Genomic DNA, 27727 nt, shown 5'->3' with positions numbered 1-27727 from the left:
TGAAAATGTAGATAAAGAAATTCCAACCATTAGCTTTAATCTTTAGTGTCTAAATACAGTAAAGAAAATATTATGATTACAGTATATTCCATTCACTTATCAGTAATGAAGTACACCTGTACACTCTTCCATAAATTAGGGAAAAAGATGATAAAAGGTGGAAGTCAAGTGAGAGGAAGTGTGTACAGTACAATACAGTACATTGCAGTACAGTAGTATTGGCATTCATAGAGTTCTTTGGGACAGCTTAAGACCCATCCAGCTTACTGAATTGAATTGAATTGAATTAAAACAGTTTATTTAGCCAGAAAAACACAAATACAGAGTGGATAATAATAACAATACAGGTTGACAATCCTTTATCTGAAATCCTTGGGGCCAGAGGCATTTCGGTTTTCAGAATGGTTAGGGTGTTTCTTTTCTTTTTTCTTTTCTTTTTTTTTTGCCCACCCGGGCATAGATCACTGACTCACATTGGGGCCTGGGGGTCGAAAATATAATAAAAATTATAATAATAATAATAATAATAATAATTCATAGGTCTAGGTCGTGTTTCGCACTTTTGATCTTTTTTTCATTCTTGTATTTCTTTACTGTACAGTCAACCCTCGCTTTACGCGGTCCCACTTTACGCGTTTCCACGTTTACGCGGTACCCTGCCGAACACGGAATGCTCACTTTCCGCAGTGTGTGTACCTTTTTACGCGAAGAGCGGCGCGAGCAGGGTGCGCACAAGGTCGCCCAGTCATCAAAACATGACCGAATTCTTCACCCGCACCCACCACAGCCGGCCCAAGTCAGTGATAGTGATAATGATAGTGAGGATATGGACTTATATGGACTTTGAAGGGTTTGACAAAGAGGCCCTGCAAGCCTCTGTGGTGGATAGTGATACAACTGATACAAGTGATACAGGTGAGGGCCAATAATCTGCCCTCTGCCTCGGAATCAACCCCCCATCCCCGTGTGCCCAGCCATCTTTTCTACTAATGTAAGTGTTAAAAAACCTAATATTATTGATATTTCTCTTAATTATTAATTGTGTGTGCATACCATCATAAAATTAAGAAGTTATTTTTACTACAACGTAGGTATTGTGTCTGAAAAAGTGGAGTTTGGGGGTCGGCCCAGTCTCTATTTCAATTAATCCCATATGTTATGTTGTTCACTTTACGCGTTTCTCACTTTACGCGGGCCGCCGTGGGTTCAATTGACCGCGTAAAGTGAGGGTTCACTGTATTATTATTTTATTATTACAGTATTATTGTTATTATTATTATTATTATTATTAATTTTATTATTATATTTTATTATTATTATTATTATTGTAATAATGCTTTGGGGGAGGGGGCGAAGACCAAGTGTGCAGCATTCAACACCACTAGAACTACAGCTGGGAGATGCTAGCTTTTCAAGAACTACCCTGTAATGAAATAGATAAGGACAGTTTGGTCTGGAAAATAATGTTAAAGAAAGAAAAAACAGAATCAGATCACACCAGAAAGGAAATCAAGTGTTGACCAAACAAGAATGATGAAACTAACAGGAAATATGCAGTGTAGTACTGCAAAATCCCGAGGGGATGAACAGGCCCAAATTCCCAGCAGAGAGGTCATATGGATCATAAACGAAGAGCAAGAACAAAGATAAATTACAAATGACATTCAAACTTATCTTGTTGGAAAATAATACTAACTGAAAGTAAGGCAATGAGAAAATAAAAAGCAGAATAAATAGTGGAGATACTTCTTTTACAAATGACTGAGTTCGTACAATGATGAGAGGAAGAAGAAAAAAGAGGGAACTTGTCTCAACTGTACTGTGTGTTAGTAAATGAGGAATGGAAGAAGTAAAAATGGGAGGAGAGGAAAGGAGGTGACAGGGTGGGTGCTGCTGTTGGGATCATCTTCCTGATCTTCACTTGATGCTCCATTTGTCTCTGTTGAGAAAGCATCACCATTCATTAATGATTAAACACTCATTAATGATTAAACACTACCATTCAGATCAATTAAATGCTAATAAGCATTTTTAAGAAAAATACAAGGTACTATATATCAGAAAAATGTATACATACTACATTACAGATTTTACAGGAATCACATCAGTGTTTATACACTGTACCTGTACAGTATTACAACAACAGCAACAACAACATTGTTCCTCACATGTTGATGTGTGAAGTCTCCCGCAAGTGAGGATAATGTTGCTTATTGCAATACAAACATTCATACAATCTCTAGTATAGAATACTGTACAGTATATGCTTGTCATTCACCTGTTTATGATGATTGGTATCTTGTGTGAGATTCAATTAACAGTTTTAAATATTCTACAGAAGTAAACTCCCTTTCCAGTTTTGCACTGTTCCAGAAACAAATCGGTAAAGATTTGTTAACTAACCTTTTTGTTGGGAATCTGTGCATAGTGTACTGAAGCCTGACTCCATTTTACCTTTAAGGTCTTGCAATGTCTGTAAATGCAAATGTTTACCATTACAACAGACACTCCAGCAAAAAATAGTGGGAAAACTGCGACATTTAGAAATAGGAAATAATAGTTATTTGGAATTTTTCTGTCCAGGATAAAAAAGCTTGATGCACACTGTATTGTATTCTCTTGACTCCTTTACTCTTGCTCAGGTAAAGCATGTAAGATGTACAGTACAACACATAACCCTGTATTGTTGATAATGACATGGATTCCAGCATTATTTGTGTTGTGACACAAGTTTTATTGGATGACTGTGTTTGATTTTGTACGTGTCTACAGTAAGACGCTAAAGACAAAGCAAATGGTATCACAGCACTGATATTGAGTTTTAATTAGATGTATTTTGATGATCCACACCACCAAACATGAGATCCTTAATGTCTAAAATTAATTGACAATGGCATATACTGTATTTACAGTAAGTATTGTACACCCAAGAGCCCATACATGCCCAGTATTTGTCAACAGTATGTATTAGAGACTAGACTGAGTGCTTGACTGGCTAGTGAGCTGACAGTGGCAAGAATGTAAAATGTAAATGAGGCAACATGGCATCACATATATCACTGTATGTACTTTTCATTAAAATTTTTGTGTTGACAGAAGGCATTGTTACTTAAGAAAATAGTTTATTAATAATGATTGCCCCTCGTGTAAAGAGGATGGCCGGCCCAAGGGCCACCTAGGCGTGAATTTGTTTAAGGTGTAGAAGCTATCGTCAGCACAGCAACCATGCCCTAAGTTAACGAGCTGCATGACCCAGTGTCAAGGAATAGTCCGAGAAAACTGGCCAACTGCACTGGCTAACCATTACCCCGGAATACGATCCGCAAATTGATTAACATCCAGGTTCCCAATTATTGTACTGCTGGGTAGACACAGAAAATGACGTAAGAAACTTGCCCATAGTTTCACCCTGCCCGGGGTTTATTATACTGTACATGTGAAGTAAGTTGTCTAAACACTCAATATTATAAATACTGGTAATTCAATAGTGCATCATATTTTCCTATCACTTCATCAGCAGCATCAACTAACTATCCACATTCATCTTCCACATTTTCAGGAAAGTAACTGTACTAAGCATGTAAACACAGTTGTCTCATATAATACAGCAGCTGAAGCCAAATTATATTTCTTACCTTCTCCTCTTCAGACATCTCTACAATAGATTGGTCAAGGTGTGTAGGGGCTGGTGTGGTGGTGGTGGGGACATAAGGACCCAGGATCTTCAGCAGGTACTGTTCATTCTCAGCCAATGTCTCCTCAATTTTTTCATAGTAAGGGCATTCCTGACCAGGTTACAGAGACACTTGTAAATAGTACACCTAAGATGATAAAACTGCCTTAGTATGCTTTTTTTATTTATATATTTATTTTTTTTAAGTTTGTGGACAAAAAATGAAATCACATTGCCTTTGTTTATATACTGGTTATATATTCTTATGTTGTCATAAGTTCAGTCATTCATTAATCATTTATTCAAAATTGTTTTCATTGATTTTTGTGTTTACTCTGAAGAAGCTTAGGACTTAACACTACCTTGGTATTGCGAATGAAATTCTGTAATGTGAATTGAGAACCACATCAATGCCCTATTGTCACATTACTCACCTCTCCCTGGGTAATGTTAACCATCTTTGTGGGGTCTACCCCCATAGCAGTGAAAACTTCGTGGCAGTGTTTGATGGTGTTATCAGGCAGTGTGGGTTTGCGACTAAACACCCATGCAAACTCTGCCCGGAACCCAAAGCGCTCGAGGCATGAGTAGACACACGAGTAGGTCCTGTAGTCCGAAGCAACGATCTATATACACACCAACAATGTAAGAGAATTGTGTTAACCTCGTTGGAGTGAAAGAATTTGGAGGTCGTTGGGTGATGACCTCGGAGCAGATGTAGTCTAATGAGATATACACAGAGTAACAGAGATGTGAAGACATTCATCATCTGTAGAGAGGTATTATATTATCTACTGTGGAATATAGGTGACACTTATACTTGTCCTCAGGTAAAGGAGTGATGCTGTAGATCTGTGCTAGAGTTACTTGCTGACTCCTGGGACTTGTACTTGACTTTACAGGGAAAGAATTACAGATCATTCAGAATTATATTAAAAAAGTAGGTAAATGTAAAAAAAAATGATGACTGCATTTTGAAGAACTGCTTTAGTGATTCTGCTTTCCTGATGACACAGAATCTGAAGGTGTCCCCATAGTACTAAACTAGTTGTGATGTACTGTATTTAGTGGCAGAATATGTGGGTGTATGGAGAGAGGGTGTGGCAGTGTGAGAAGGGAGGGTGTGGTGTGAAGAGAGGGTGTGGCAGTGTGTGGTTGTGAGGAGGAAGGATGTGGCTGAGTGTATGAGTGTGAGGAAGTCGGCTGTGACTGAGTGTGTGGTGTGAGGAAGGAGGGTGTGGCTGAGTGTGAGGAAGGAAGGTGTGACTGAGTGTGTGAGTGTGAGGAGGTTGGGTGTGCCTGAGTGTGTGAGTGAGGAGGGAAGGTGTGGCTGATTGTGTGAGTGTGAGGAGGGATGATGTGGCTGAGTGTGAGCAAGGAGGGAGGGTGTGGCTGTGTGTGAGCGAGGAGGGAGGGTGTTGGCAGTGTGTGAGCGAGGAGGGAGGGTGTGGTTAAGTATGTGTGAGGAGATGGGGTGTGGTTGAGTATGTGTGAGGAGGGAGGGTGTGGCTGAGTGTGAGGAGGGAGGGTGTGGCTGAGTGTGAGGAGGGAGGGTGTGGCTGAGTGTGAGGAGGGAGTGTGTGTGGCTGAGTGTGAGGAGGGAGGGTGTGGCTGAGTGTGAGGAGGGAGGGTGTGGCATGTATAAAGGGGGAAGTGTAGATGGTGGAGGCATCGAGAACGGTGTGGACTACGTAAATAATGTGGATGGAGGTACCGGTAAGGGTCAGTGTGGGTGTGGATGGAGGAACAGTACTTGGTAGGGAGCAGTATAGGAGGAAGTACTAGATAGGGAGCAGTGTGGGTGGAAGTACTAGGTGGGGGCAGTTTGGGTGGCGATATACCTGGTAGGGGACCTCGGGGACGCCCTCAGCGAAGACGGTCATGAAAGCTGGGTCAGGGCTGCTGGTGGACTGGCGCATGATGGCTCCCTGGCGCACCTTCTTTCCCACCGCTGTCAACCCCCGCGTGGCCACGATCATTTCCTTCCCTGTATCACACAGCACGAAAAATATATTTAATTCATCATTTCACCACTTACCAGTTTACTAGCCGTTCGGGCTAGTTCTTTGATACTTTGTTATGAACTTAATTGTCTAGTGTTGTTATAACCAAAAATGGTGTTAAATTATAATAATTTAATTTAGTTATTAAATATGTACTCAAGACTGGTGCCATGTTTTCTTTAATATACAGTATAATTAAGAATGGCTACAGTTCCGGAAATGTGTTCCTACACCCCCCCCCCCCTCGTTGTAACCCATTTCTCCAAATTGCCAACCTAATTATGACCTATACTCCTATAGCAACCTTATCCACCAATTACGTCCATCGTTACACGACCAATACCCATTCATACACTGCCGTTTGGAGATACGGGTTACTACGTGGGATCATTAGGATGTAGGAACACATTTTCACAACTGTACCACAGTTCAAAAGTTATAATCAAGAATGGTGTCATATTTTGAAATACTGTACAGTAAATAGACAATAACGCAAGGCCGCCTATTGGAACATTGATGTGACTTACGACTCTCCTTGTGTGTGAACAGGGATAGTGGTGCACACACATACAAGGTATTCAGGTTTAAAGCAATGAAAACAGTGTATTTTGGTGCAAATCTAGAGTTCTTATGTAAGGATATATGGGTACAACGTTGCCATAGAGCAGGCAGACTTAAATGTGAAAAATGCAGTGATCTGTGAACAACATTTTAATGGTGAACAGAAAGTTCGAAATTTAAAATATGAATTATTAGGTTATGAGACGGCCATTTTTTTTCTTCAAAGGTACCATACCTGATATAAATTACCAGTGGCTCAAGGATACCTGATGCTGAAATGAATCTTCTCAACAATGAAGGTTGGTATGATTTAGTTTTGTATTTGATAAGTTATATTAAAAAAGTATTGGCTGCAAACTTTGGTAAATGTTTACAAGTGCGCATGACGATTTTTATTTTTAATATCGAGTTGTTTTGTCTTGGTAGAAACATGATTATTTTCTTTACCATAACCATTTCTCATGCGTTCTAACCTAACCTAACTTGCCATAACTTCGTAACCTAGCATCACGGACCTAACCTTGCATCATGAGCCCAACCAACCAGACCTAACCTTCCTTAGATGGAAATTTAGACCATTAAAGTATCTTAACGAATAAGAAAATTAAAATACTTTGAATGTGAAAAAGCTGACTGTTCTCGGCCAGTAAATGCTGTATTTCTATAAACGTTAATTGTAAAGAGGGGCTAACTTATCCTAACCTTAATTACCCAAACAAGGCTACCCGCACTGTTGTAGTGGACGTCTCCCCTAGAAACTGCGTATCGCATTCCAATGTGCCGCCTTCCCTAGCAACCAACCAGATGTTACCGTATCTTAGCAACGGAACCAGTCACCGGCGACTTTCTGGGTTTTCCCAACATGACTCATAGCGGCTGCTGCTGGGTATATAAGCTCTGTCTCTCCATTGAGATTCATTCTGACCATTCTTCTTGAACAAGCAACACCTCCTCTGCCGCTGCCTGGCGGCCTTCGCTTCTCCTCGCCTGCCTGGCGGTCCTCACTCCCGCCAGCGAGCATGGCGACCCACCAGCTGTCCTTCTCTGAGCTTCCTCACCAACCAACTCACATTCTGGCCCATCTTCCTGAACACGCAACACCTCCTCCAGCAAGCTCCTAGCTGTCCAGCATTCATTCAACCAGGAGGCCAGCAACAGGCAACATCTTCTCTAACGAAGCTCCTGCACATCTACCTCCTTCAACAAGCTACTCACCGAACGTCTCTACTGACCAGCTCCTCACCACACGGCACCTCCAGTACCAGACTGTCTATCATATAACTTATATATTATACAAGAAAACCACATTAGAGTTTCCTTCCATCCTGAGTGCTAGACAACATTAATATCTCGATACCCCTACAAATGGTGACTCCCGGAGATTAGCACTCACACAGGATGGAGGAGACACTGATCATGCTCCCAGTCTTCAAGCAGACACCGGCTCCTCTTCCTGCCCCAAGCACCACATCCTACGACCCCAGCACACCCGTCCTGCCTCAGACGCTGACCCAGGCCCACACACCCCAGCAGGCGCATCTGATGACTCAGTACCTGCCGTGAGGGAAGCACACAACATCCATCGCCTCCACACCCCCTCTTTTCTCCCTCAGGTACTCCCTGCTAATGTCATGCACCCTGCTGCTGTCGTGGACCCAGCTGCTGTCACGAGCCCTAATCCGCTGCTGCTGACGCAGCCCCTGCTCCTGACCCAGGCCCACACACACCCCAGCAGGCGCATCTGACGACCCTGTACCTGTCGTGAGGGAAGCACAACATTCATCGCCTCCACACACCCTTTTTCTCCCTTCTCCCACAGATAGTGTGTATCTAGACAGTTGTATTTCAGCGATCGGCTCATCACGCCATCGCCGTTGTCTCACATGAGGCATGCACCGCCCGGTCTGCCTCACATGTGCTAAGCAACTCTATAAACAACAAGTCTCCTCCACCGCCTGGAGGGAAGGGGGAGTATTGTAGTGGACGTCTCCCCTACAAACTGCGTAGCTGCACACCACCTGCTACCGTCTTCCCTAGCAACCAAGCGTATCCGCATTCCAATGCTGCCGTATCCTAGCAACCGAGCCAAAAGACCGGCGACTTCTCGGGTTTTCCCAACATGACTCATAGCGGCTGCTGGGTATATAAGCTCTGTCTCTCCATTGAGATTCATTCTGACCATTCTTCTTGAACTAGCAACACCTCCTCCTCCGCCGCTGCCTGGCTGCCCTTCGCTTCTCCTCGCCTGCCTGGCGGTCCTCGCTCCCTCCAGCGAACATGGCGACCCACCAGCTGTCCTTCTCCGAGCTTCCTCACCACACGGCACCTCCAGCACCAGACTGTCTATCATATAACTTATATATTATATAAGAAAACCACATTAGAGTTTCCTTCCATCCTGAGTGCTAGACAACATTAATATCTCGATACCCTTACACTGTCCTCTGAGGTCATTTAGTCAACATTTTTTATTTGTGATGTATACTATGTCAGTGTGCAGAATACACCGTATTATTTTTTTTAATATGGTCTTACATTACGGTTTAGAAGCGACAGACAAAACAAGTTAAACAAGAATTAGCATAAGTTACGTATACAAGTGATTGGTCAGCTGGAACTTAGGTGCGGCGGACCGCAGTGTAGCAACACACACACACTCACAGACCTTTATACTGTATGGTAGAATTGGTGTATGAGTAAATAATTGTAAATTTTAGTGATGGAAGTTAACGTAGGGATGATTTACATTATTAAGATATTTCTTAATGTGTCCTAAGTTAAGAAATAAATATACCACTGGTAGGAAATACACAACATGGTTACCTTCACAAGTTCGTCTTAACCTCTTTAACTTCTCTGTTTGCAGGCATACTCAAGTTTTAACTGCATCAGTCAGTTCTATGCACAGTAATTGTATGCGATGTATGGAATAGGTAAACGCCTCTTCAACAATACAGTACATCCATCCCGCACTGGCGCAGCTGTTATATTAAATCTATGGAGTACTGATGTGTCACCACGTCTTTGGATGATGTTAAACCATTCTACCGTGTCAGGTTCACGAATTAAAAAAAAAAAAAAAAAAACGTAAAGTGGCGGAGGTGAGCCATCAACCAGGCAGGTGTCAAGTAACCACCATGGACTCGCTCACCTGTCCACGTGTAGTTTTGTGTGACGCAGTTCTTGGTGTGCTGGTAGTCATTGGGCACACTCTCGATGTCAAACCACAGACCCGTGTACTGCAAACCACAAGAAACACCATTAATTATAGCATTTAAAGGTTAAGTAAGGTTGTAAGGTAAGGTTATGTAAAGTTTGGTTTGGTCAGCGTTAGGGTGGTTAATCTTCAGGTAAAAAGAAAAAACTAGGCGGATCTTCAGGTGATTCCATTTAAATATCAGGAATTAAAAATTTGCATTATTTTTTAAACTATCTTTATGTTTAAATATTTTCATCAATAAAAGGTTTCGTTTTGTCTCAAGTAATCTAGGTAACATTCAGTATGGCGATAACAATAATTAAAGATAAACATGTTAATCAAAATATCTACAGATTTTTTGGTATTTTTAATTTTTCGTGTCTTTATTTCTCTCAAATCGTCATTTATTTCCCGCCTCATATCATCTTGTTCATCCTGACAATAAAAGCTAGTACCCCTTACATTAGCGTATCTGTTTAACTCATTATGCAATCTATTAAACTAATAATATCTCCTTGGGGCTCCGTCATCTTTAGCTTCCAAATTCACATTATTTATTTATTTATTTATATTTTACGGTAGTTGACATTATTCCTACCGGGTTACTCTTGTTCATTAAAATTTCACCGATCATTTTGTATACACATATCGTAGTACTCACCACCTTCCACATCACATGTGCTTTATAAAGGTATTGTACATTAGCCACATATTATTTAACTTTAAGTTAATGTATTTGTTATTTGCTGTTAACTATTTTTTCTTCCGATTCCTTCGTAAAATTAACTTATATCCGAATTATAATTTCTTATTGATTTAAAGTACCCTAAACGTCTTATTTACGCTGTTCTTTTCGTTCCCGCCGAAAACTGACAAGAATATCGCGAAAAATAAATCTATGAATACTGAACATTGTCACCAGAGACTGAATAAAGAAATGTGAGGCAAATGTGTGATGGTGTGGGCGTGGAGGGAGCTGTTATACATAACAGTGGCGTCTCTGAGACACACAAGGCCAGGGTTAGCATCGACTTACTGGAACAACATACCAGTCAACAACCTGGGGCATCTCCTGACCATAAGGAGGAAATTTGAAGCGTAGTACACGTAAGGCAGTAACAAACATATCCCCTGCAGGCTCTATGATTATATGTATATAGTGTGTCCGGTGTCCCATAAAAATGTATAGGCCCTATACACTACTGAAACCATGGAGATCACATTGTCTTCACTTTTTTTTTTTTTGTATGGGGCTCTCCTTCAATCAAGGAGAATATTTTTGTTGTAATACCTGTACAAGCATACACGCGATCTCCACGAAAATCTGTAAGGCAGTGTGCATAAATGTGACCGAAACACACTGTGCAGTATATAAAGGCAAGATAAGATTATGAATTCTTATTGATAAGTTATGATATAAACTCATACACTAATATAGGATATATAAATCTATCTTACACAAAGGACACTTGCCCTGTGTGTGTGTGTTTATAGAAGTACACATCAGCTTCAGTGGTCACTAGGTCGACGGTGTTCAGGACACTTGTTCTGTCTATCTATCCTTGTCCAATAAGTTGTCTACCAGCAGCAGGATAACACCCTTCTAACATCAGTCCCGGGCCAGGGATCAAACCAAGGACACATTACGAGAGGCATGATCATTACCGCTGCATCAGAAAAAAAAAACACCAATAACTATTTTGATGTGAAGTTGATTGTTCCGAAAAAAATGTTTGTAAATTTTCACAAAGGATTTTTTTTTATTTATTTTTTTTATTTTTTATTTTTTTACGATTTGTACAATTTGCCCCGCGAGAGGGCTAGTGTATTGGGCATTCCCTTGCATCGTGTGCAAGGCGAAGCGCCCAACAGGGAAGCATGCAGAGTTCATGCTTGCCTTCTTGACTCCTGCATTAAGGGCACAAGTGCCTGAAGGGACATGAACTATTTTTAATCATAAGTTGCTTAATTAAGGAGTCATTGACCCCTGAACACTTTATTCTGGTACTCCTGAACAGTATATTCTGGTACCATTGAACAGTATATTCTGGTACTCCTGATCACTATATTCTGGTACTCCTGAGCAGTATATTATGGTACCATTGAACAGTATATTCTGGTACTCCTGAACACTATATTCTGGTACTCCTGAGCAGTATATTCTGGTACTCCTGAACACTATATTTTGGTACTCCTGAACACTATATTCTGGTACTCCTGAACACTATATTCTGGTACCATTGAACACTATATTCTGGTACTCCTGAACACTATATTCTGGTACTCCTGAGCAGTATATTCTGGTACTCCTGAACACTATATTTTGGTACTCCTGAACACTATATTCTGGTACTCCTGAACACTATATTCTGGTACCATTGAACACTATATTCTGGTACTCCTGAACACTATATTCTGGTACTCCTGAGCAGTATATTCTGGTACTCCTGAACACTATATTCTGGTACTCCTGAACACTATATTCTGGTACTCCTGAACACTATATTCTGGTACTCCTGAACACTATATTCTGGTACTCCTGAACACTATATTCTGGTACTCCTGAACACTATATTCTGGTACTCCTGAACAATATATTCTGGTACTCCTGAACACTATATTCTGGTACTCCTGAACACTATATTCTGGTACTCTTGAACACTATATTCTGGTACTCCTGAACACTATATTCTGGTACTCCTGAACGCTATATTCTGGTACTCCTGAATGCTATATTCTGGTACTCCTGAACACTATATTCTGGTACTCCTGAACGCTATATTCTGGTACTCCTGAATGCTACATTCTGGTACTCCTGAACACTATATTCTGGTACTCCTGAACACTATATTTTGGTACTCCTGAACACTATATTCTGGTACTCTTGAACACTATATTCTGGTACCCCTGGTCTCCCTCTCCGCCATTGGACGCTTCATTATTAACCAAGTATCCACCAAAGAAACCAGACCTGATCGCTCCTTTGTCACAAGAGAAGTTAGTGTTAACAAGACATTGATAGTTGTCAGGGAAGGGGGGAGGGAGGTGGTCATGGGGGCAGGGGTGACACAAGAGCCTTCGCCGTGGTTTGGATTTCACTTCACTCACCAACTACATTTCAAGAGGTAACGATAATTCTACAGGGTGTATCTTTCATCGTCATGTTGTGTGTGATCATGTGAGTTGCCGGTGGCTATGGTCAGAGAGTTATTGTTATTATTCTGGGATATGTTTATTTTTCTGCTATATCTGGTACAGGATTGTCAACTATTAGTACACAGGCGTGGTGAGATGTTGTCTTCCATGACTGAGGTACTGGTGTATGTACAGGAGGAGGGTGGAGTCAGGCAAGGTGGTAATATGATCCACTGTAATTTTTGTTAACACAGGTGATACAAGCTCATATTGTTTCCCCCCTTGCTGAAGACATAATCCACTGTATTGTAGTATGGAGACACCTGGCGCTGAGAAGGAAACGGCACTATGGGAGGTGATTTTCAGTGGGTGAATAGTATGATGTCTGAGCTACCACACGAATGCTACAGTTATATAAGTGTTGTTTCGAAGTCTTTACATAAAAAACAAATATCATCGCTGAATTCCGTACATAAATTGAGTATGTGGGCAACAATTTGTGTGTGGGTGTTTGTTCTCGTTGTGTAAACCCTCTTCTGTTGCTGTTCACACTTGTCGTTCATCAGTCCTTCCAGTTACCTTCTCCTTCTTTTCTTGTAGCACGTTCATCATGTACTGTACACCAGAGACTTCCTACAACAGCAAGAGCGGACAACGTAACATGTATAGGCAGCAGTGACGATCATCTTAGGCCGTGTTAGACCAAGTCAAGGGCGGATCCAGGAATATCAAAAGGGGGGGTCCAAGAAGTTGTGTTTGTGGGGGGTTACATAGCAAGCACAGCGAGCCCACCCAGTTGGATTTTCTCGGGTAGGGGGTGGGGTGGGAACCTGTAAGCTCCCCCATATTTTTTTTGGAAATCTGACCAATATCATGGGCATTTTGAAGCCATGTGCACTTGATGTTAAGAGATATTCTGAGGTCAATAGTAATTACTTTTTACTGAACAAAAGCGCCTGAGTACAGTACTGCATTAAAGAAAAAGTATCGGAATTTTTTTATGAAAAGGGGGGGGGGGTCCGGGGTCCGGACCCCCAGGCCGCTCCCCTGGATCCGCCCCTGCCAAGGGTGTCATTATATTATACGTCACAGCAGAACTAGTGATCATTAGCATCATGAAGTAGCATGAGTGAGCGGCGCGGCACAGCATGACAGTAGCGTCAGTCATGTGGAAGGTGATAGTGGTGACCGACTCTCCATCAACACCATTATTACCGTACCCGTAGAATAGAGGGGGGGTGTGGAGGAGGGTGGCGATGGTTGTCGTGAAGATTGTGGAGGGGTGTGAGTGGTAGTGTGGAAGTGGTGGAGTGGTAGAAGGCGGGGTATGATGGGGGTTCGGTGGAGGTGGTGATGAAAGGGTTCAGGTTTTATGCGGGATGCTTGGTGATGGTGGGAGACCTGAGGCTGAGCTGGGTAAGGGTGGTGTGGGGTGGGGTAAAGGTGCCTGAAGTAGGTGATTATATAGTGCAGTACAGACGAACATATCAGCTTGGCAAATCCATGGTACGGGAGTTATTGAAGGTACACTTGGAAACCACACACTGGATGGGGGAGGAGTTATGATTGACGTTTAGTGGGGTTGTGTGAGGGAGTGAGCAGCCACGAGAAGGGGGACTGGTTAAAGCCCACATGAGAGGGTGGTGGCCATTGATAGTAACATTCTGAAGTGACAAACTCATCTCCTTGACAAAAAAAAAATGACCTCGTCTCAACCTTCCTCACACACACACACACACACACACACACACACTGCATCTCTACATGACGGTGTTCACTCCCTAACATTGATTCTCCTGCAAAATACCTGGTCGTCCCTTGGAGTGAAGCGTTGTGAGGGGCGTCTGATTTGTCCTGTGGGTCCTGTGGGAGGATGTCAGGAGCATTTAGGTGGTAACATTTATGAACCTTATTAATGTTGTGGTCTGTCTCCCTCAGTACCCTTACCGCCCCCATTCCTCTCTCTCTCTCATTAGATCTCTACGTCTTTCGGTGCACTGTGGTACGTGGGCTCATTGGTAGGTCATATCCTATTCGTTCTCCAAAATACACTATGCGTTACTTATATCGTCTCCTTACTGTGGTTGAGGCGGTTGTAGTGACGTAACGAATCTGGAGGTGTGTGTTGTATCCTTATGTTGTATTCTAGGCGTGGTGTGAGTGTGTGTGTGTGTGTGTGTGTGTGTGTGTGTGTGTGTGTGTGTGTGTGTGTGTGTGTGTGTGTGTGTGTGTGTGTGTGTGTGTGTGTGTGTGTGTGTGTGTGTGTGTGTGTGTGGGAGGGGGGGGTGATCCCTCCATGTATGTGTCTTCATTTCTGTTATTTCTACAATATCGTGAAAATTTATCAATGTATCGTCCGTCAATTACTTGTCCTCTTTCACCCGTGCAGGTATCGTCGAGTAAGTGAATGAACACTAAAGAAAAAGAATCACCTATTTTAGATTACTTTAAGAGTATGTAAGTTCCTCTCTCTCTCTCTCTCGGCATCCTGTTCAACTGTTGAGTCAATGTCGGTAAACATGAGTACAGTACGTTTCGTATTTTGATGGGTACATGAACGCTCTTAATATTAATGAAGACGTAACTCGTAGTGTCGGCAAGTGTATGAGGTAATAAAATGGCGTGTGATCTAAGACACATACTTCACACGTGATAAATTAAGGTCACTTGTTTGAAAATGTTAACAGTTGTCGGATTCATCGTATATCTATAACACCAGTTACCAGTATATCGTGTAGTAAAATAATTTCATAGAGGATCACTAGTGTTTAATTATAGCCACTCAGGTGACAGCAATATCTCAAGGTGAGGTCACACTTACTGTCTGCTGTTACCGTGCGTCATCACTAGGCTTAGGATAATTATGCATTTAAATATGGCTACATATGCATGCAAATATGCAGTAAAAACTGAGAAAATATGCACTTAAATATACACTTTAAAATATGTTAATAAATAATAACTACTAAGTTAATAACTCCTTTTCTGTACATCTCGGTAAATTTACTTTCCCAGACAGGATGTCGCCGAAGTAGGATTTTTTAAAGAAGGATTAAATACAAACAACAATATACTGACATAAAGTAATTTATTAAACAATACTGAAAAAAGTATTTTCCTTTTAAGAAAACAGAACAAAAGAGTGTCATCTATACCCTGCCTGGCTGAACACGAACCCATCACGTACAGTTCTTGTCCACTGACCAGCCCATCACGGCCTAGCTAACCACAGCCTAATGTTGAGCTATATAAACGTCACTTAAGTATGTTCCTTTTGGATATTATGACGCTAAAACAAAATCGCGTATTTTCGATTTTGTATTAGTGCAACAAAATGGACATTTATTATATTTTAAATATCACTAATTTCTGCCCCGGCGTTGCTGTTATGCTCGCGAATTTTTTGACCTTTGAGGTTGAAGAATGTTTTATAATATTTTGGAATTTTCCAAATATATGCCTTATAAAACAAAAAAAATATGAATATGCACTTTAGCTAAAAAATGGCTAAAATATGCGTTTGCATATGCACGTATGACATCACGAGTGTTACCGAGAAAATATTCTGAAGTAGACGCTAAGTATCTCGTAACGAAGTATATCACGAAATCGTAATCTAATTCGCATAATATACATCAAGAAAGGAAATTGAAGGTCTCACAAATAACATGACTGGCCTTCACGATCGGTATTTCAGTACCTGTTACTATAGACTTGTGTGAGTCCTTGAGCCATATTGAACGTTATAACTTGTGAAATATCTGTGGAACCTTTTAACATCAAGAATGAGGGTTTTTTCCGGGGAGAATAGCGTTGAATCGGCCTTTGTTGCTCTTTGATCCTCTTATGCTTCGAAGAGCGTTATGCTATATCAGGGCCGGAAGATCTGGCAATTTTCTTTATATGTATTCTCCTCTCCTATCCTCTCAACAATATCCTTCTTCAACTCTATAACACCATTAACTCTACCGTAACTCATCTGGGTGTATAAAAGTTCTGTATTTTCAACCGGTTTTCTTACACAGCTACACTTACGGGATCGCCTGAATATTTGATACCCCAACTTCTTTCACCAGAATATTAGACACATCGGCTTATATCACCTGAAGATTAACCTACCTGGGGGTTAGATTAGATTCGTGTTAAATTGGTTAATCTTCAGGTGGAATAAGCTGGTGCGTCTAAGATTAGGCACCCTAGCTTATTTCACCTGAAGATTAACTACCTTAACGCTAATCTAATCTAACCCCCAGGTAGGTTAATCGTCAGGTGGGGTTACGGGGGTGGAGGAGGGGTCATCGCATTAGCCGGACAACCATTAATCCCGAGGTCGAATTTCTTTTGCAGAAGTAAATGTGTGATTGATATATGATGTATACAGTAGCTTGTCATAAAAACCCCAACTGATTCATATATACAGTATATAGGTTGATAAAAAGGAGATATACACATTCTATATTATCCTATGTGTAGTATGTAAATGTGACGTCAGGGTTATGTAACAAGTCCTGGGTTAATTTGTGAATTCAGTGTGTATTGGTCACATTATTACGCCGCACTGTCGTCATGGTTACAAGAAATACCATGAGCAGGAAGTAATATAGGGGGAGAGGAGGAGGGAACACTATCTGGTAGGAACAACAGGTGATAGTAGACTTACATTGTTACCTTAGATTATACAGTACGTCAGCTCAACTCTCACTAGTGATAAGCGCCAGCAAGAACACGCCTTATGTTATGTTTCCTCGAGTGGCCACTGGATCATCTTGTTGGTGTTGTGGGGAATGTGTTGTGACTATTATTCTTGTTGGTAACGTATTGTGGCTATCGCTATCGTTGTTTTTATTGATGTCTTTTTATTCTTGTTGGTAACGTATTGTGGCTATCGCTATCGTTGTTTTTATTGATGTCTTTTTATTCTTGTTGGTAACGTATTGTGGCTATCGCTATCGTTGTTTTTATTGATGCGACTGTTATTCCCTTTATTTTAACTAATTACTCCCAATCAGAAGAAAGTCATGCAATCAAATACAACTCAACGAGAAGCACAAGAGTTTCATTATCACCCACCAGAGTGTGAGTAACTTAACGGGTTAGAAATAAATGGTGCAATGAGTAGCAAGATAAATAAGGCAATAGTGCTTTAAGAATATTACAGTATGCAGGAAGAGAGGTGCGTGACAACCTAAGAAGACTTCCCAGATACTGTAGGAGTGTAGCCGTGCCAAATATAAGCCCTGGCGGTATTATATTTGCGATCCTAAGTCCATGTCGATTATACTTTATATGGGAATAAAATTATCACAGTGTTGGATAAATAAACTAAAAAACCTTTTCTTATTTTGACAATGGTTTATAGGGGTGATAATATTCCTGCAGTAAAGGCCAGCTACATTTTGGATGATCGTAGTGATACTAGTGACTTAGGTTCGTGTAAAATAGAAAGTCTCTCTCTCTCTCTCTCTCTCTTGTCAGTCACAGGCCAGTGCAGGAAGCAGATGGAGTCGTGGCTTGGAAGGTGACCACAAGAACCTGACACTTCATGATTCTACCAAGTGGCATCATATTTAACTACACACACACACATATACACACACACACACACACACACACACGCGGAACTTGTATATGAGGAGTGCTTGTTGTGTCTTTGTTAATTATTACAGTATTACCTTAACATTTTAATGCCACCAGATGGTAGTCTTGTACACCTCAGCATCTTACAGGGATTACGTTATCTCTTCTTCCTCTCCAAATATCAGTTCCTTCGTCCCCAGTCAATATTTGTGAGTCGTTCATATCTATACAGAAGAAGTTAGCATCTATCCCTTACACGTTCCTAGTATTATCTGTGTGTATGATCGCTACAGTATAATAACCCTCCGAATTGCGTGTCGTAGCCATTTACGTCGTATTATAACGCTTCAACAACTAGTCGTCAACAATTAATGGCGAGATACAGTATATCTATTCAGGGGCGGATCCAGGAATATAAAAAGGGGGGGGTCCAAGAAATTGTGGGTGGGGGAATATAACCAGCACAGCGAGTCCACCCAGATGGGGGTATTGGGAGAGGGGGCGCTGTAAGTCCCCACAATTTTTTTTTTAATCTGACCAATATCATGGGCATTTTGAAGCCATGTGCACTTGATATTGGGAGATATTGTGAGGTCAATAGGAATTAATTTTTACTCTACAGAAACGCCTGAGTACAATACTGCATTAAAGAAAAAAACAAGATTTTCTGATGAAAATGGGGAGGTCCGAACCCCCAGGACCACCCCTTGTATCCGCCCCTGCTATTACAAAATTATTGTTCAACAACTAAGGTCTTTAAACGCGTAGCAAGGTTAGTAATAGGCTACATCAGTCCAACAACGGTTTAAGTTTATGAGAGATAAAACTCTGTTAACAGAGTCTGATGGTCTTATTAATTTCTACATCCTTATTAAGGACATCTACAAACATATTGTGCGGTGATCTTAACGTATTCTTTAGTTTCTGCAAATGACAACAAACAACTTTTGAAAATTTAATTTTTTTTATCGTTCTTACAATTAAACATACTGTACTATTAATAAAACCTACGTAATATTTACCTTTCGTGTGACATAAAATAAAGTGAATTAATATCGTTGTACCATTCAGGATGCGGCTGACACTTGCCTGTAGGTGCACGTAACGAGTATTTCTTCTGTTTTAGTTTACCATAAAAATGTTCGTAAACCTTTTATGGTTCAATGAAAATGGTAAAGACACTGACCCGACGGTTTTTGGGGTAACTATTAATAAAAGTAAATAGAATAGACGGGATATTGTGGGGTACGGGTTATTTGGGTTCACACTCAGGATGGGTTGGAGAAAGGAAACTCACAATGTGCTCTCTGTATACATGTTGTATTGGATGTACAATGCAGCTTGGTGCTGGGAAGTGGCAGCGTGGTTACAAGCGTGAAGTAGAGAGAGCTGGTTGGTGAGGATGCTCAGAGGAGGACAGCTTGTGGGTCGCCATGCTCGCCGGCGGGAGCGAGGGCCGCCAGGCAGCGGCGGCGGAGGAGGTGTAGCTTGCTGAGGCTGTAGCTAGAAGAAGAGAGAGGTCACCACGAGGTCAGGTCTTTTATAGCGGAGGTAGGCGTGGGTAGATAGTTGACCCTCACTCCGTGGGCGGCGCTGATTGACCTAGACCACGAGGCATACACTGGGGAATTCGCGGGGTCGGCTACTCAGCGACAAACAGCGTTTGTAGGGGAGAAATCCACTACAATATGTTTTATTTTTTATATTAAATATTTGTTTAATGTTTCAAATAAATAAAATAAAATATAATGATTTACTTTCAGTGTTATAAAATTGAAACTGATTGTAAGATATGAAAAAGAAAGCAAATGTATATTCATAGTGAATAGTCAATTAATTTTTCAAACATGAATATTGTAAAGTCATTATATATATTGCAACCTTTGCATCTAATCTATAAATTTTGACTGTCTTACGACAAAATTTTAGTTATTTTCTGTTAAGCTTGAGACTGGGAAAACTAACATTATACACAACAGTCCCAGCTGGCTTGGAATATTGTATAAAATCTGGACAGTGGATGCGTATTCCAACGATACTTTTATATTTTAATTTTCCTGAAATAAAATGTTGCAGAGCTATGGCAGTTGTGACTCCTCTGTTACATATGTTGAAGGTGTTGCTGTCACTCGTGTTTACGAACATATTTTACACGGAGGATGATGGATGAACACTAGTGCTGGGCAAGAACTGTTTGAGGTACTTGCGGTTCCGAGTCTCAGTGCTGGCAGAACCGCTGGAACCGATTCCTCACTCCTCAGAGTAAACAAACAGGGAACAACTCAATTCACCCAGACACCTACTAATAGTTTCATTCTTATCAGTTACAGTATTGGGGACATGAGGCCCACTCGTAAACTGAGATTCTTAGATTAGAATATCAGAAGAATCACTAAGAAAACCTCCAGCAATACTCTCGTCTATAGCTACAAACAAGAAAGTTACTTCCATAATAAATAATGACATTGAGCAGTAGAACATTGACCACATCTATAGCGAGAGCATAAGCCTACCTAGTGTGCCAGTACCACTACCCACAAGTTGCCACAAGCACAAGTCTCTGACTGTCAGTGTGGGTATGTGGGATTCGGGGCAAATTGCACTCGCCACACGCTGACCCCACCAGCCAGCCAGGCACCAACGTGATGGCTTCAGGAGATACATACACACACAAAGGAGTCGGACCGTCTCTAACACGGCACCAACACCTAACGCTCGTTGTGGTGAATCTACTTGTTCGTGGAACCGCTCCAGAGGAACCGGTTCCGAAATAGCTCGTCGGTTCTGGAACCGATTCCTGCCCAGTCCGAAGAACAAAGGGGTACCGATAAACAAGTTCTCTTCATGTACATTCCTCCAACACCTTTCTCACATCCGATCCAAGTGAGAATCGAACTCGGGTCACTTGTCAGCACTGATGGGCGTTAATCGATACATTGATTGACTGTTATAGTGTCATGAGCGTTGATAGATACTGTAAAGTGCCCATGATTGATGGCTCCTGGCATGTACCTGTCACACGTTACGTCTCAAGGGTTTCAAACGCAGGACCAATTGACTCTCATCTCAGTACGATAACCACTCCACCGCCACAATACAAAGATCTTACACAATCCTTACCATTTTTATTCATGATATTGGCTAACCTTAACATTGGGATATTTGTCCAGGTATTTAAGAATTTTTGTGTTTAAGAAATTTTATGACCATTTTTTTCATTCCATCTTTTCCACGTATATCACATCAACACGATGATTTTTCTCACCGCCATGAATTGTTGGTGTTTGAAACTGGTATTATACAAGTAGAAGGTTCACAAGCGGTCACAAGATACAGCACTAACATTAAATAACTGTGGTGTAAAGGCCACTTATCCAGGGCTCGTGGGATTCAATTAGCGGCTTCCGGCTTGATGGGCAACTACCAACTAGGGACATGTATGTACAGTCGCAGTCGGGTGACAAAGGTTTGCTCCCCGTGGCGATATTGAGTCACGGGAATGAGTCTGATTGTTTCATCTCATTTGGGGTCGATGCAGCTTCATTTTGGGCGGGAGCAAACTTTTGACCCTGACTGTACAGTACATATTTGTGTATTTATTCGATATATATTGTCTACTCGTATTTATTATTATTAATTATTATTATTATTATTATTAAGCAGCTCTGTAAAACAGTATTGGGTCAATTAGCTGCGTGTGATGCCTTTGCTTGAAAGGTCAGAACTCAGAACACAAAGATGAAGGACACGGTGGGTTGTAGCCAGGTGTTGTTGACACTGGCAAACATTCAGCATGCTGGGACTTGGAAAACTGATTCTAGATGATCGCCTTGTCACTTTCTGGGCTCGTGCTAGATACGATAATATGGGTCGGCTTTGGGTGATGCCTGTCGTACAGGCGGTGACAAACAAGATCTGCACTTCACTAAGACTCTTATTCAATAATCCTTGGATCAAGGTAAAGCGCCTAGGGACTGGAATCAGCTAACGTCACTCCAGTATGCAAGAGGAGAAGAAAAGTGCAACAGAAAACTAAAGGCCGATCAGCTTAGCATCCCATATGTGCGAACTCTTTCAGAAAATTCTGAGGGACGCCATCATCCAACACCTGACCAAGAACAGTGTCTTGGACGCATCACAACACGGTTTCAAGGAAAGAAAACCCTACCTGAAAATCTTTCTCGTTCCTTGAAATGGTAACAGACTACGTAGACAAAGGCTTCCCAGTGGATGTGTTGTACATGGATTACTCCAAGACGTTTGACAAAGTCCCACATGCATTACAAGTCTCTAAGATCCAGGTACAAGACATCTCAGGCAAGATTTTGAACTGACTCGAAGACAGGCAACGAAGAATGGTAATAAATGTAGAACACTCTGAATGGAAAAAAAAAAGGTTCTTAGTGGAGTACCACAAGGCTCTATCCTTGGACCCATCCTGCTTGTGATCTACATAAACGACATAGATAAAAACACTGCCAAGTCTGTGGACGACACGAACATATTTGGGAAGGTAGCAAGTCAGATGATGTCGCAACAATGCAGGGAGACCTGCACGAGTTGTTCAAATGTTTTCGAGACTGTCAAATACTCTTTAACATTACGAAACGCAAGACCTCACACATAGGATACAACAACCCTAATCACAACTATTCTGTTAATAACACTTTCCCGGATACTGTCGAAAAGGGGAAAGATCTAAAACCGTTGTGCTAGATCATTCACTGAAGGCGGTGCAATAAGTGGGGGCAGCAGTGAGGAAAGTAAACCGAGATTTGGAATTATAAAATCTACCGTCGAGAACTAAGAAAATGTTTCTTCAACTTCACAATCTCACGTACATACGAGCATGTCCAGTCTGAATTACTGTATACAGGCATGGAAACCCTACTTTCAAAAAGACTGAACATCCCAAGAGAAGGTTTAACACAGAGCGACGGAAATAATTCCGGAACTATGCCATCTCGAATTTACAAGTAGGCTGAGGGTCTTAAGACTAACAACCCTTCAGGCAAGACACAATAGGGCGGATCTCACTAAAACTTTCAAAATTCTGAAAGGGTGTGGAAAATGTGAACCAGAGCCATTTCTTTGAGATGTCACGCACCATTAACACGAGGGGGCTTAACTAAAAGCTCGCCAAGTTATGTAGAACGAAGATAAGGAATAACTTCGTCACACAGGGAGTGAATAGACCTATGGAACGGTGTACCAGCCAAAACTGAGGAATCAAGAATAATGGGAGGCTCCTACACAGGAGCTGCTGCAAGGGCGCGCACACACACACACACACACACACACACACACACACACACACACACACACACACACACACACACACACACACACACACACACACACACACACACACACACACACACACACACACACACAGGCTTCAAATACGGCATCATATTAATTTACAGCACTTGATATAATCACTTAATATGTCAGAGCGTGTTACGTTAACAACTGATCTCACTGATGTAGGCCTTGTGAGGTGTATGACAATCTGGGAAGATTATTATATCTTTATGATGCAAAAATAGGTAGTGTTTTTTTTGTATTATTTTAAGTGTGCATTCCACAACATTTCACTTTTTTCCGGGGATTAGCCCACCCAGGCACAGGTCACCGACCCACATCGGAGCCTGGGGAGCGAAAAAAATGGAATGAAAAATAAATACAGAAATGGAAAAAAAAGATGGAAATCAAGAGTGAGAAACAATATATATGTTGTGCTGTCAAAGGAGATACAACTGAGGCCAGCAATTGTGTGTAAATGAGGCTAAACGTCAGATCAGCAACCTGGGACTTGGTCACAATTTTTGTGATGCCATATGGTAGCAGGGTCTACCATTAGCCACCACATATTTATTTAATGACTTTCGTTAATAATTTCGTTGGCTGGACTCTAATAATACTTTATTAAACAATAGCTTAACTTTCCCCTTCATAAAGAAAACGAACCCTCCATATTAGGCTTTAATTGTCATATTCCCCTTTGTTGACACCAACGGACAGGATCGTAAAAAACGTTTATTTTTCAGGCGACAGCAACTTAGGAACACTCTCTCAACCTAAGAATATGGTAACAATGTTTTGGTGGCATCAGAGACTTAACAAACCCTTTCCAGAATTATATTTGATACACAAACACACATACAGATATCGTATAGATGAAGAAGAGTATTTAGTTCATAACACAACGTGGGGTAGTAAGCGTGACCCCTAATTGTGAAGAACTATAGAGTTTACAAAACCAAATGTAAGGAAGTGATGTCTTTGCTGATTGTTAGCATAAGATATAGTGTGAAGATTTAAAGTTTCAATAAATTCATCTAACTGTTTATGGCATTTAAACGGATATAAATAAATAAATAGATACATAAATAAATAAATTAATAAATAATTAAATAAATAAATAAATAATATATTCACAGTAAACATTACCTTAACGGGGTCGAAGTTAGGCTTGAGAGTGGCATTAACACAGCCTCCAAATTCAAGAAAATCTGGGATGCCGAACATAGCCCGGGCTGGCGGGGTCAGCAACGTGAGCACCACCAACACTGCCGGCACCACAACATTACACATAACACGGACCAACATGTTCCTCTCTTATGAAATGTAATCGATTAATGTATGTAAATCATAAAGGTGCTGGAGAACGAGAATGAAAGGAGGATTGTGGCGCGCGAGTGGTGGTAGTGACGGCGGGCGAGGTGAGTGGAGAGGAGCCAGGAGAGGCCTGTGACCCAGTGATGCGGGTGATGGAGCCAGAGTGACACGCCGCTACCCACCTCCCCTGGGGTAGACTCTTCCCGGCAACTGTACGGCTTTACAATCTCCCTGCGCCCCCTCCATCCTTCCCACCCACTCAGTCACCCCCCCCCACACACGCATGCACAAACATCTGTACACACGTATTAACAAACCTTCCACTGACCAGTCTTGGCTTTTTCGTACGTGGCCACTCACAGGTGTGCATTAATGAGGCTGACACTTCTCATGGTTACCCGTGGCCCGACCTTGTCCCAGTTCATGCAGTTTTGCCTAGAAACTTGTCAATAGGCTTCAAAAAACTTAAATCATACGAGTTAGTTGGTCAGTTATCATCTAATTACCGCTTCGTTACCTTCTGTCGTTTTATTTATTTATATATATATATTTTGTATTTATTCATTTATTTATTTATTTATTTTTACATTATCTTCCGTCACTAATTGGGTGTGGTGGGCAGAGGTGTGTGTGTATGAAGGGTGAGGGTGGGTGAAGGGAATAACTTCGGCTCAACTTAGCTCTAATGCACTCCATCAACCTCAGTTACCAGGCTCAATATATCGTGATGTAAGTCTTTGGGAAGTAAGATGAAGTTAGTGACTTGACTGAGGGAACTGGAAGCTTACACTGCGGTTTCGTTTAGGTCAAGTTAGGTTAGCATTAGGTTAGGTTAGTTAAGGTTTAGATTAGGTTAGGACCTAACCTAGGTTAGCTAACTAGGTTAGCATTAGGTTAGGTTAGAGTCAGGGTGTTTAATCAAGTGAAATATGATGGGAGCTAATTATCAGATGGGAAAAAAAAGAATATATATATATATATATATATATATATATATATATATATATATATATATATATATATATATATATGTGCCGATAACCACAAGGAAAGAAGAAAACACGAAGCTCCCAAGCGCTTTTGTGTAATTCACATCTTCAGAGCATGAGTACAGTGTGTACAGTACTCACCCCTGAAGTTGAATTACACGAAAGCGCTTGGGAGCTTCGTGTTTTCTTCTTTCCTTGTGGTTATCGGCATATATTATATATATATATATATATATATATATATATATATATATATATATATATATATATATATATATATATATATATATATATATATATATTTGTTGTAAAATATTTTGGATGTCTTAGAAAAATGTATACAGTACACACTGCCTTGCAGATTTCCATAGAGGTGACGTGAATGCTGGTATAACAAAAGCAACATTGTCCTCTCCTGTGGAAGACCTCACACTTTTGCTGTTGTAATAAAAGTATTCCGCCATATCCACGAAAACGTGTAAACCAGTTGTGTAAATATTTTTCTGAGACACCCTGTATATACGTAATGCAAGTTGTTGAGGATGTTGATTGACCGTCGAACACGGCTTACAGATCAACATTAGACAGCGGGGTGGTGATAGCTGAGGGTGACGAGAGATACAGGGCTTACGATGCTCCTGAAGTGTGTGTATAATAATTCACGGTTTATTAAAAGAGCATTGCAGCCAGAAGGCTGAAAATGTGTGTGTGTGTGTGTGGTTGTGTGTGTGTGTGTGTGTGTGTGTAATAATAATAATAATAAACGGTTTATTAATAGAGTTGCAGCTGGTGGCTGAAAATATATAGACTTATATTTGATTTAGACATAATGATACAATATGCAATGAATACATTTACAGGGCTGTACAGTACATAAATCAGGAGTTGTTTATTATTTTAACAATAGATGGGATGGTGCTGTTCTTATATCTATCGGTGCGGGGTCTTATGGGCTGAATTTTGTTGTAGTGGCGGACTGCGCGAGTTGGGTGGGGGGGCTGCAGGTGGCAGGAGGTGGCGATGACGAGGGTGGTGCAGTAGTCCACTGCCAAACCTTTCCAGTGCTTGGTGGTGGAGGTCACTGAGGGATGGCATTTCCAGGGTGGAGAGAGCGTTGGTGTAGCCGGAGTGTTCTGCGCCGAGCATGATTCTGCAGGCCCTTTTCTGTACCTTCTCTAGCGGGAATGGGACAACTGGCCGCCGCCATCTGGCCGCAGCCTAACTGGCCGCGGGAAACTCGCCGCGGCCGACTGGCCGCCGCGGACTGGGGGTAAACTGCAAACGCCTAATTTAGGTTAGGTTAGGTTAGGTTTGGTTCCATATGGCGGCCAGTCGGCCGCGGCGAGTTTCCCGCGGCCAGTTGGGCTGCGGCCAGATGGCGGCGGCCAGTTGTCCTAGACCCTTCTCTAGCTGACGTTGTTGGGTGGAGTTGGGAGAAGACGACCAGGCTGGTGACGCATATGTTAGTTTGGAGAGAATGTGTGTGTGTGTGTATGTGTGTGTTTGTGTGTGTGTGTGTGTGTGTGTGTGTGTGTGTGTGTGTGTGTGTGTGTGTGTGTGTGTGTGTGTGTGTGTGTGTGTGTGTGTGTGTGTGTGTGTGTAACCCCCCCCCTCTACACACACACACACTTGCTGAACCCGACACCTTACACTAGCAGCAGTATTGTATGTCAGCAGACGATCAGTTCCGGTAAAAATGTGTACGTATTTAAGGTTCTTAGGAAACCTTACTGTATGTAACGCGTAGGCCTACTACCCTCTCCCTCCTGGTCTTCCCACGTGTCACTACTGCAACATATGATCTGCTTTTCACATTCCTCAGTCAGGGAACGATCTTAATTTCACTTGATTAATATGTACCGTGACCTGTGTATATCTTATGGTGGGACGGGTTGCCATAAATGCAGGTTGGTGACGACTGAGCATGATTCATGACGTAGTTACCAGCGTAGTCAATCAACAGTTAAGT

At 41.5% G+C, this 27727-nt stretch overlaps 1 protein-coding gene across 1 annotated transcript; it reads right to left on the bottom strand.

Annotated features, from left to right (window-relative positions):
• Positions 1-1227: 1227 nt before the first annotated feature.
• On the bottom strand, positions 1228-24952 carry LOC121866423 (crustacyanin-A2 subunit-like). The gene is made up of 7 exons (XM_042366080.1): positions 24602-24952; positions 9389-9476; positions 5515-5660; positions 4108-4299; positions 3636-3785; positions 2404-2473; positions 1228-1939 (listed from the first exon to the last, which is right to left on the bottom strand). Exons 1-7 carry the CDS (start codon positions 24758-24760, stop codon positions 1827-1829), a joined length of 918 nt encoding a protein of 305 aa, XP_042222014.1. The 5' UTR covers positions 24761-24952; the 3' UTR covers positions 1228-1826.
• Positions 24953-27727: the final 2775 nt, after the last annotated feature.

This window comes from Homarus americanus, unplaced genomic scaffold, assembly GCF_018991925.1.
Source record: "Homarus americanus isolate GMGI-L3 unplaced genomic scaffold, GMGI_Hamer_2.0 scaffold16430, whole genome shotgun sequence".
NCBI classification, from domain to species: Eukaryota; Metazoa; Arthropoda; class Malacostraca; order Decapoda; family Nephropidae; genus Homarus; species Homarus americanus.
The sequence above is the reverse complement of the archived record's forward strand: the minus strand, read 5'-3'. Positions and strand labels throughout refer to the sequence as shown.

Bases quoted from the DNA above. Each gene is read 5' to 3' on its own strand.
- LOC121866423 (XM_042366080.1), bottom strand. From the start codon at position 24,760: ATGTTGGTCCGTGTTATGTGTAATGTTGTGGTGCCGGCAGTGTTGGTG. The intron at 2,474-3,635 runs GTAAGAAATATA...TTGCATTTACAG, and splicing joins AGATGTCTGAAGAGGAGAAG to ACATTGCAAGACCTTAAAGG. The intron at 1,940-2,403 runs GTTAGTTAACAA...CTTTCTCAACAG, and splicing joins CACAGATTCCCAACAAAAAG to AGACAAATGGAGCATCAAGT.